This window comes from Bison bison, unplaced genomic scaffold (assembly GCF_000754665.1).
Source record: "Bison bison bison isolate TAMUID 2011002044 unplaced genomic scaffold, Bison_UMD1.0 scf7180017864163, whole genome shotgun sequence".
In the NCBI taxonomy this organism is placed as follows: Eukaryota; Metazoa; Chordata; class Mammalia; order Artiodactyla; family Bovidae; genus Bison; species Bison bison.
Window position 1 is genome coordinate 9,307,957 of NW_011494735.1, and position 10,809 is coordinate 9,318,765.

The window sequence follows — 10,809 nt, forward strand, 5'->3', positions numbered from 1 at the left end:
TGACTGACAGATTTTGCTGCCTCATCCAGAACTATCTTTCTTCAGGATTTTCATTAGAAAGGAATAGGGCCAGGAACCACAGTGTCCCAGTTCTCGGAAGTTTCTATCCTGTGCATTCTGTAACGTCTCAAATGACCACTGAAAAACACCAACAAAGTTACAGTAACTATGAACTATCTAAGACCCACAGACAAAGACAAGAAAACATATGAGCGAGCCAGGCTCTGCAAGTTATAGCTGAGTCTTTTGCTTCCTCATCCCTGAAATGTGACTAATAATCCCTGTTCTCTGGGCAACTGTGGGGGTGCATGAGTTAATGTGTGGAAAATGCAGGGCACAGAGTGAAAATTCAGTAAAGTGGTAGCTAGAGTACTTTATATCATTACTATCGGTGAAGAAACAAAATAAATTATACCAGTACACATATCTATGCAAAGTAAGGATAAAAACATTAATAACTTGAAAACAATCCATGGGGAAATGATAGGCTTCCTTGATGGCTCAGATGGTAAAGAATCTGCCTGCAATGCAGAAGACCTGGGTTTGATCCCTGGGTTGGGAGGATGCCCTGGAGGAGGAAATGGCAACCCACTCCAGTGTTCTTGCCTAGGAAATCCCATAGACAGAGGAGCCTGATGGGCTACTTGTCCATGGGATCACAGAATCAGACACGATTGAGTGGGTAACACTTTCACAGATAATTTAACATATTTGAATGCTACTTTTTAAAGTTTCTTGGCCACATGGCATGTGAGATCTTGGTTCCCCAACCAGGGATCGAACTCAGGCCCCCCACACTGGGAGCACACAGTCTTAACCACTGGTTTAGTCGCCAAGTCGTGTCCAACTCTTGAGACCCCATGGGCTATAGCCCCCAAGCTCCTCTGTCCATGGGATTCTCCAGGCAAGAATACTGGAAAGGGTTGCCATTTCCTTCTCCAGGGGATCTTCCCCACCCAGGGATCAAACTCGGATCTCCTGCACTGCAGGCAGATTCTTTACTGACTGAGCTATGAGGGAAGGCCACTGGGCCACTAGGGAAGTCCTCAAAGGCTACCATTTTATGGGGCTCCCTTCTAAACTACACACTTGTATTAAACATTCTTAGTGTTGATAATGAAGATCATGTGATAGAGTGCATAAATAAAGTGATTACTGCATGTTAGCTGTGGTCTTTGCTATCACAATGGTGAACTGCTGACATTAATTACATTTTTATGTGTAGCATACAAACTGCACATTTTCTGGCTGCAGCACCAACCCAGATGCTGACCACTCTTCAGTCATGAGTAATGGAAAGAAAGCAGCAGAATCTCATCCTTCCAGGAGGCAGGGCTGGAGCACAGGGCAGGAGGCACCTCACCACCCCTTGTTCTTCAGGGAAGAAGTGAGGACTGGTCAGGCTTCAGGGCAACTAATCCCCAGCACCACAACCAACTAACTCCTCCCCCCAACCAACCGCTCTAGGGTCTGAATGCTGCAACAAAAGTTTCTATTTGGCGCAACTAAGATTCAAGACCTGAGGCAGCCAAATACACAAATACGGGGAAAAAAAAAAAAAAGACTGCCCAAGTGAAATAGCAGTCAGGGACTTGAGAGGCACAGAGGTGCTCTCCAACACAGGTATTCACTGGGTTATCCCTAACTTCCCATTAACTGCTGAAATGCAAGGACCAAAATTTTAATTCAGCTACAAGAAAGGATATTGGAGCATTTCTCAGTCTGCTTAGAAATATGTTTTGGAACTTGATAAAAAGTGATACACAAATAACATGTGATGATCTGGATGTGGTCTTCACAGTTGTGTTACATAGTCTCTTTAAAATGAGGACATATTTAGGATAATGTCTGGTGTAAGCTCATATTACATAATTATCGTAGGTGTAGGAAATAAGTGTTTACAATAAAGATAATAACAAAGATAACAGCTAAAAACTAGTTAGACTGTATTAGTATTAAATTCAGACGCTGGGGTAAGTAGCTTTCCATGCACAAGTCATGAGTTTTCCATACAAGTATCTGAAATAAGTGACTAAATGTACTTTACAGACTTATAAACTGAGATTTAAGAGGTTTACCAACACTTCCAGGTCCACATATATAACAAGAGAGACAAAATCAACATTCATACCCAAAATATCTGATGTTAGAGCCTTACAAATGAATCAGTATGTTATTCTGATCAACCATACAGCTGTGTAAGAGGTTGCATCTGTCAAGCACTTAGCATCTATCTGGATCTTCATATAGATGTGGGGTTATTTTTGAAAAATGAGGAAGTCGCAAAATCCCCTGAAAGAAGAACAAGCATTATGCTAAGGACTTCACAGAAGTTCTAAAGGTTATTTCAGACTGGTTCTAATCACTTCCTTCTATTTTGACAAAAAAGTATGCTTCTGGAACCACAGTAATAGAAGAGCTGGAGAAGGAGATGGCTTGGCAATTTTAAAAAAGCAGAAAATACTAGTCTTGGTTTTTAACCTAAAGGGATATGAAGTTCTCTAGACTTGACAGATATGGGTCTTGGCTTCCTACCTTCCTACATTTGCAGATGACAAATGTGTCCTAGTGGGCTGATCTGGCTCCTCAAGACTTTCCAGTCTCTCGCTCTCTTGTTCTTAATTTTTTCAGCAACAATATACATGAAATGGTGAGGTATGTCATCTGCTGGGTTTGCTTGAGGTGCTAGAATTTGATACCTGTCATTGTAATGACCGTTAACTTTCCAGCTGATCGGCAATAGAGGTGAGAACACTGTTCACTCTACTAAATGCTGAAGCAACAGGAGTCTGCTATAAATAGGCAGCTTCTAAGGAGATGAGTCCCAGAAAATCTGGATAAGAAGACGACTTCTAGGCAGCAAACAGGCAGGCATGGTGTGTGTGTGTGTTTACCGTACATTCCTCAGGCCCTCTCTCAAGAGCTATATTTCCCCAGCTACTGGGAATATTGGCTGCTGGCTGATGAAACTCACAGCTGATCTCGCTCTTGGAATCTCTGTTGGGAATTACCCTCCAGCAGTGGGAGCTGCCTCACCCCCAAGATTACTTAGCCCCTCCCCAAGGGCAGCTCAGATGTAATGTCTGCAAAACAAACATAAGGCCTCCTTGGTGACAAACTCCAAAGGGCCATCCCAACCTCTGAGCACCCATTGGCTTACCTTCCCCTTCTGCCAGTCCCTAGCCCTCCCTCCCCACTCCTGGAGATAGAGGAGTGTACTTTCTTAAATCATCTCCCAAGATCACAAAAGCACAAAAGTTGGGATTCAAGTCCAAATCCATTTGACTCTCAGCTCTAAGTTTCCATCAACTTTAAGAAGCCCTTGACTTTGATTTACAAAACACAAATCCTTATAGCTTAGCAAGACATGCAAAGTGGAGCTAGTGGTAAAGAACGCGCCTGCCAATGTGAGAGATGTAAGAGACCTGGATTCAATCCCTGGGTCGGGAAGATCCCCTGGGGGAGGGCAGGGAAACCCACTTCAGTATTCTTGCCTGGAGAATCCAGGGACAGGAGCCTGGGGGGCTATGGTCCATAGAGTCACAAAGAGTTGGATGCGACAGAAGCGACTTGGCACGCACGCACGTCCTTTCTAGCCTCACACTCCATCACTCAATCCCAAACAATCTCTCACCAAACTCACACCAAACTCTTTCCTCTTCCTGAACACGTCATGCTTCTCCTTTCCCTGGAACAGTTCACTGTCCTCATCTGCTTGATGACCATCTCCTTCTCCCACCGATTTGTCTGTAGGTGTTTCCTCCACTGGGAAGAATTTCTTGGCCCCTCAGGAAGGTTAGGGATTCCCAGGTGGCTCAGTGGTAAAGAGTCCTCGTGCAACCCTGGAGATGCAAGAGATGTGGGTTCGACCCCTGCGTTGGGAAGATCCCCTGGAGAAGGGAATGGCAACCCACTTCGGTATTCCTGCCTGGAGAATTCCATCGACAGAGGAGCCTGGCCGGCTATATTCCATAGGGTTGCAAATAGTAGGATACAATCGAGCAAGCGCGTGTGCACGCACACACACACATACACACACACACACACACACAGAGTGTAAAGCAGAGGAGCCTGGCCGGCTATATTCCACGGGGTCGCAAATAGTAGGATACAATCGAGCACCTGCGCGCGCGCGCGCGCACGCACGCACACACACACACACACACACACACACAGTAAGGTTAAGATCTCCATCCCTCAAGTTTCTAGAGCAGGTTGTATGTTCCCTAATGGTAGTGACTGTTAACTTTTTTAAGTGATTCTGTGCAGGCAGGAATGTCTTTTAACTCTGCTTCCCAGCCTGGCATTTAAAGATGCTTTGTTGAATGGATGAATAAATGAACTCAGCTGAGTTGCTGGTCCCGGAGGCCCAGACTGAAAGGTTGCCAGCATCCCTGTGACTTGGAAGCATTATATATATAGCATCATACAAATTTGGATAAACTACAACCTCCTTGAGCATGAGGACTAGTTTTTCTTTATTGAAGTAGCCTTTCCAAGACCTGACACCATCTCCCACTCATAGATGATAAGATCCAAAAAGTCCACTGAATCAAATGAAGACTTAATAGAAAGGACTGACATCTGAGAAAATTACTTCACTTTCCTAGGTCAGTCTAAACTATTAAGATACACAAGATATTTCTCTGTTTTCTTAATATGCTCTTATGTCCAAATTTTAAAAAAATTTCTCCTTTGTTTGAAACATGCTTCCCTCTATTTAACAGAGCAAAAGACAACTTCAAGTTTGCTAAATTCCAGTTCTAGGTCGGGGATCAAATCTAATGTGGAGATATCAAACATGACTAAGAAGTTTCCCAGCTGGCCTGCACAGCGCCATATTGTTGTCCCTTTGAGACATAAACATACTTTTAATCTACAAGGGGCTTTCCTCCCAACTTTCTGAAACTAAGACTTACTGACTAGAGGTACAGATATTAGTACAGACACCAAACACCCCAAGTATGATGCTTAGGATGTGGGGGAGAACCACTGTCCTATAAACATAAAAACTGAAAGCCAGTTTTACTGGGCAAGTAGCTGCCTTCTCTACACAGGAAATGGTCCAATTTTGTTATTGCTCTCAACAAAGATGTCCAAACAACAACAACCTGCTGAGAGTTGGCTGAGACGGGTAACAATGATAAGAAGTCTTAAAAACCCGGCTCCTTTGTTTTTTAAGTGGATTTGGGAAGGAGGAACCTCTCTGGCATGTAAGGGACTGAATTTCCGTGCCCCGTGGGATTTTTTTTCTTGTCAGTCTCTCACAGCCTCCATTGCTAGTCTGGTGGGAATGAGAAAAACCGTGATAACATTTTCCCAAGAGAGCACCACATCTGGTTATCTTCTTCACAAGTCTCTGATCATGTGTGAGCCTAAAACACAGTTCTTAAGGCTTCTCCTCTCTGGTCTGTTTTTTTTAATAACCTCAGGAAGTCTATTTCTAAGGACAGAGGTGCAGTTTGCAAGTACACCTCATTTCAAAATCCTGCTCACATCATTCAGGTCACAGATTCGGTGTTCTACAACTCTACGAGTGTGCCTGCTCAACTTTTTATTGTGTGTCTTTAAGATATCTGGTGTGTGTGTGTGTGTGTGTGTGTGTGTTAGTTGCTCAGTCATGTCTGACCCTTTATGACCCCATGGACTGTAGCCCTTCAGGCTCCTCTGTCCATGGACTTCTCCAGGCAAGAATACTGGAGTAGGTTGCCATGCCCTCCTCCAGGAGATCTTCCCAATCCAGTGATCAAAGCCAGGTCTTCCGCACTGCAGTCAGATTCTTTACCGTCTGAGCCACCAGGGAAGCCCAAAATATGTTCGCTTATTTATTTTTTGAATGTAATCTCTATTAAATACCACTAAGTATTTAAGGCACCGGACCCTTCCCAGTCTTGGTTACAGGCTCAGTGGGTATAGGGAAGCAATCTCTGGTGGGACAGATGGAAGATACCTTTTTAAACATCCTGGTGGAATCCTCACTTATCTGCATGAACCGCATAATCACGTTGTTCAGATAGATGTCACTCAAGGTGGCGTGGTCTTTGCTTTCTCGCCTCACTTGGTTCAGGAGCAAATACCAGCAGTTCACTGGAGACAATAAGTTCTGGTCTTTCCTAAGAAGTGAAGAAAAGAGAATTAGCATCAAGTTCAAAGCTGATCCAAGCAGCTGAGGGACGTCACAGAGGCAAAACCAGGAGCCACAACACATGGGCGGCTCTTATTTCTTCTCCTCTGGGCATAGCTCTTAGCAAGACACTCAACAGCACTGGGCTTGGAAAAAAATACTTGGACCAAGAACACCAGTCAAAACCTATAATCCTGACAAGGGCCCAGAACCTGAACACACACACACTCACACACACTACTCAGGCAGGCCTTCAGCTTTAATCACCTCATTGAAGAAAGCAGTTTATGTTTACATAAAAATCTATTGACTACTATCTCACAGACAGACTGTGGTTTGCCACTGAACACAAAGCCTGCTTTGAATGTCCAGTATGCTGCTGGAAGAGATTTGGCTAGGTATACTTTCCATGGGACATAAATGTAAGGATGATTTACTAATCCCCTGATACTTAACCTCCAGCCTCCCAAAAAGTGTTCCTGGGAAGCAGAACTTTATAGCATTGTCTCAAGACTCATGAATAGAACCAAGAGGTTCACTGGCTTATGACCTGTCACATGTCCTTTTTAAGCTCACTGAGCTGTTTCCTTATTTTATTCCAGGTAATAAAGTGAAAAGTGACTATAAACCACAAAAGGCAACTTGCAAAAAATCTTACCAAAAAACTCCAAAGAAAAGCAATGACTAATAGAGACATTACTGTTTTAAAAATATATATATGATATTTGTTTTTTGCTTTTTACTTAAAAAAATCTAACTATTGGAATTTCCCTGAGTGTCCAGTGGTTAAGACTCTGCATTTCCAAAGCAGGGATTGTGGGTTTGATCCCAGGTCAGGGAACTAAGATCCTACATGACATGTGGCATGGCCAAAATTTTTTTTAAATTATATTAAAAAAATAATAAAAAAAACTAACTCTAAAATGGCAAAATGGCACAGAATGTTTTTCTCCTAACTTAGAGACACTAGTGCAATTTTCTAAGACATGTTATCCTCCTACTAGTCATGATGATTCATGATTCTGAATATTAACTAAATTAGAAAACAAACGATTAAATAGGTCTTTCAGTCCTTACGTCCCTCAGAGTCAGGATTTAAGAGCGCATCAAGTCACGGACGGAGGAGCCTGGTGGGCTGCAGTCCATGGGGTCGCGAAGAGTCAGACACGACTGAGCGACTTCACTTTCACTTTTCACTTTCATGCACTGGAGAAGGAAATGCCAACCCACTCCAGTGTTCTTGCCTGGAGAATCCCAGGGATGGGGGAGCCTGATGCGCTGCCGTATATGGGGTCGCACAGAGCTGGACTCGACTGAAGCGACTTAGCAGCAGCAGCAAGTCAAAACGCTCTTCAGAAGAAAAGAGGAAGTAGGAATGGGTATAAGGGTAAAAACCCCTGATCTAGGGTCCTAACACTTATAACCACAAGACAAGACTTCCATTCTCCTAGCTGAAGTAATAAGAATTACACCCCAACCCAGAGAACCTTCTTTTCCTTTCAAAGCCATTGGGCATGGGGCAGTGGTTTCATGGCAGAATACTGAATTCTTTGTACTCACATTCTCTACCACCCAGCCCAAAACGTAAATGCTACCTTACATTAACTTACCTATATACTCTTTGTGCTGAAGTAAACCATACATTCTTTGAGAATGTGGCATACTTTTTTTGTATCCTCATGGCCCTGCCCATGTTCAGCATTAAATACATGTTTTTTCATTCACTGAATAAACATTTTTTATTGTCCTAATAGTACGTAATAACAGTATTGACAACAACAATAATAACAAAGATGGCTAAGTTATCATTTACTGAGCATCTACTGAGTACACAGGTTAAGTTCATAGAATATGGATCCACACCATCTCCACTTAAATTCCAAAATCATTACGCACTAGCTAGGAGATCGTGGCCAAGTTATTTAAACTTCTCTGTGCCTCTGTTGCTTCATTTATAAGATGGGTAAAGTAGCAGTACTGATTTTATAAGATTATGAGGATTTTTGAGTTAATATATATATTTTAATATTTACTAGAATGCCTTAGATTCATAGCAAGTGTTATATAAAGCTGGGATCTTCCTGATGGCTCAGATGGTAAAGAATCTGCCTGCAGTGCAGAAGACCTGAGTTTGATCCCTGTGTAGGGAAGATACACTAGAGAAGAGAATGGCTACCCACTCCAGTATTCTTGCCTGGAAAATTCCATGGACAGAGGAGCCTCATGGGCTATAGTCCATGGGGTCACAAAGAGTCGAACACAACTGAGCAACGAACACTACACTATATAAAGTTAGTGATTTTTATCTAGCAGTTGGTCTAAAACCTACACATATCAACTACTTAATTCTATAATTTAAGGCAGAGATATTTAGATAGATCCCCTCTATCAATGATGGAACTTAAGCTTTAGCAAGGCACAATGATTTGTTCTAGAACAAAACTAGTATCGGAGAAAGTCTTTGAGTCCAGGGAGGCTGATCCAAGCCTTGGTATTTCCACCATGCAGCGGTCAGTTCAGGCCAAGGATTATCCTACAGGACAAGCATCCCAAAACTGAGGCCTAGCTTAAATGACTGGTAAAGTAACAGTGCCAAAGACGTAACATTTTTGTCGTGAGGAGAAGGAATACTGAACGTGTACCCGATGACAGCTCTCAGTTGCATCAAGGATTTGTCATGTTTCTCATTTGATGGTCACAAAATCTCATTTTACAAGTTAGGAAACCAAGGCTCAGAAATACTGACTCTACTGACCAAGGTCACACAGCAGAGCTAGTATTCAAGCCAGGTCTGTTTGACTCTTAAAGCTTGTCTTTGGTTTTTGTCCCCCAAACATGGTTTGCCCTTTCTGTAGACTTATTATCTTATCTGCAGTCCCATAGTCAATAATAAACTTAAGGAAAATTCCAAGCTACGTACCTTTTTAACAAAACTAGTGAACCAGCCAGGAGAAAGAAAAAGTGGCAGCTGCTGCACTCAGGGATCAGACTAAAGTGCATGCGCCCATGGATGTTTTCAGTTCACAAGTGATTCCCAAGTACAGAACACACAAGGAGACACTCAAAAATATTTACTGTATAAACCAATGGGCTGTCTTCTTATTTGCAATTACTTTTAAAAAGGGACAGTTTCTATAAATGCAGATCTAGCACTGGCTCCAGTCCCTGTCAAGCACATGTGACATCTGCTCACCCTGGGAACCATCACCAAAATTTATTTCTATGCCGGACCAACACTACACGTTAAAGTGCGCCCAAAATAAAAACGAAAAAAGGTATTCTGCAAAAGAACCCCTACTCTCTTTTTCTCTGCAAAAGTTCCTACTTTTTTTTTTTTCTTATGATGAGAAGAGTTAAAAAAGTTTTTTTTATGGACATACAGTTGATGTGCAATATGTAAGTTACAGGTATACACTTACAATATTATGTAAGTTACAGGTGTACATTAGTGATTCACAATTTTTAAAGGTTATACTCCATTTATCAGATCAGATTAGTCGCTCAGTTGTGTCCAACTCTTTTCCACCCCATGAATTGCAGCACGCCAGTGAAAGGTTGTTGTTGAATCACGTGAATACACCGGGATTCTTGGCCCCCGGAGGAGAAGAATTCAATCCGGGGCCAGAGACGAGGCTTGATCACTCAGAGCTTTTGTGTAATAAAGTTTTATTAAAGTATAAAGGAGATAGAGAAAGCTTCTGACATAGGCATCAGAAGGGGGCAGAAAGAGTATCCCCCCGCTAGTCTTCGGCCTCCCTGTCCATCACCAACTCCTGGAGTTCACTCAGACTCACGTCCATCAAGTCAGTGATGCCATCCAGCCATCTCATCCTCTGTCGTCCCCTTCTCCTCCTGCCCCCAATCCCTCCCAGCATCAGAGTCTTTTCCAATGAGTCAACTCTTTGCATGAGGTGGCCAAACTACTGGAGTTGCAGCTTTAGCATCATTCCTTTCAAAGAAATCCCAGGGCTGATCTCCTTCAGAATGGACTGGTTGGATCTCCTTGCAGTCCAAGGGACTCACAGGAGTCTTCTCCAACACCACAGTTCAAAAGCATCAATTCTTTGGCGCTCAGCCTTCTTCACAGTCCAACTCTCACATCCATACATGACCACAGGAAAAACCATAGCCTTGACTAGACGAACCTTTGTTGGCAAAGTAATGTCTCTGCTTTTCAATATGCTATCTAGGTTGGTCATAACTTTCCTTCCAAGGAGTAAGCGTCTTTTAATTTCATGGCTGCAGTCACCATCTGTAGTGATTTTGGAGCCCAGAAAAATACAAAGTCTGACACTGTTTCCCCATCTATTTCCCATGAAGTGATGGGACCGGATGCCATGATCTTCGTTTTCTGAATGTTGAGCTGTAAGCCAACTTTTTCACTCTCCTCTTTCACTTTCATCAAGAGGCTTTTGAGTTCCTCTTCACTTTCTGCCATAAGGGTGGTGTCATCTGCATATCTGCATGAGGTGATTGATATTTCTCCTGGCAATCTTGATTCCAGCTTGTGTTTCTTCCAGTCCTGTGTTTCTCATGATGTACTCTGCATATAAGTTAAATAAACAGGGTGACAATATACAGCCTTGATGAACTCCTTTTCCTATTTGGAACCAGTCTGTTGTTTCATGTCCAGTTCTAACTGTTGCTTCCTGACCTGCATACAAATTTCTCAAGAGGCAGATCAG

At 42.7% G+C, this 10,809-nt stretch overlaps 1 protein-coding gene across 4 annotated transcripts in view; it reads right to left on the minus strand.

The window, feature by feature from the left end:
• The window catches only part of SRGAP1 (SLIT-ROBO Rho GTPase activating protein 1), a 313,186-nt gene that overhangs the window by 144,983 nt on the left and 157,394 nt on the right, over positions 1-10,809 (minus strand). For all 4 annotated transcript variants that reach the window (XM_010841593.1, XM_010841590.1, XM_010841592.1 and 1 more), the window contains exon 3: positions 5,951-6,113. In XM_010841593.1, coding sequence (XP_010839895.1) covers positions 5,951-6,113 — 163 coding nt within the window. The remainder of the gene's footprint in view (positions 1-5,950; positions 6,114-10,809) is intronic.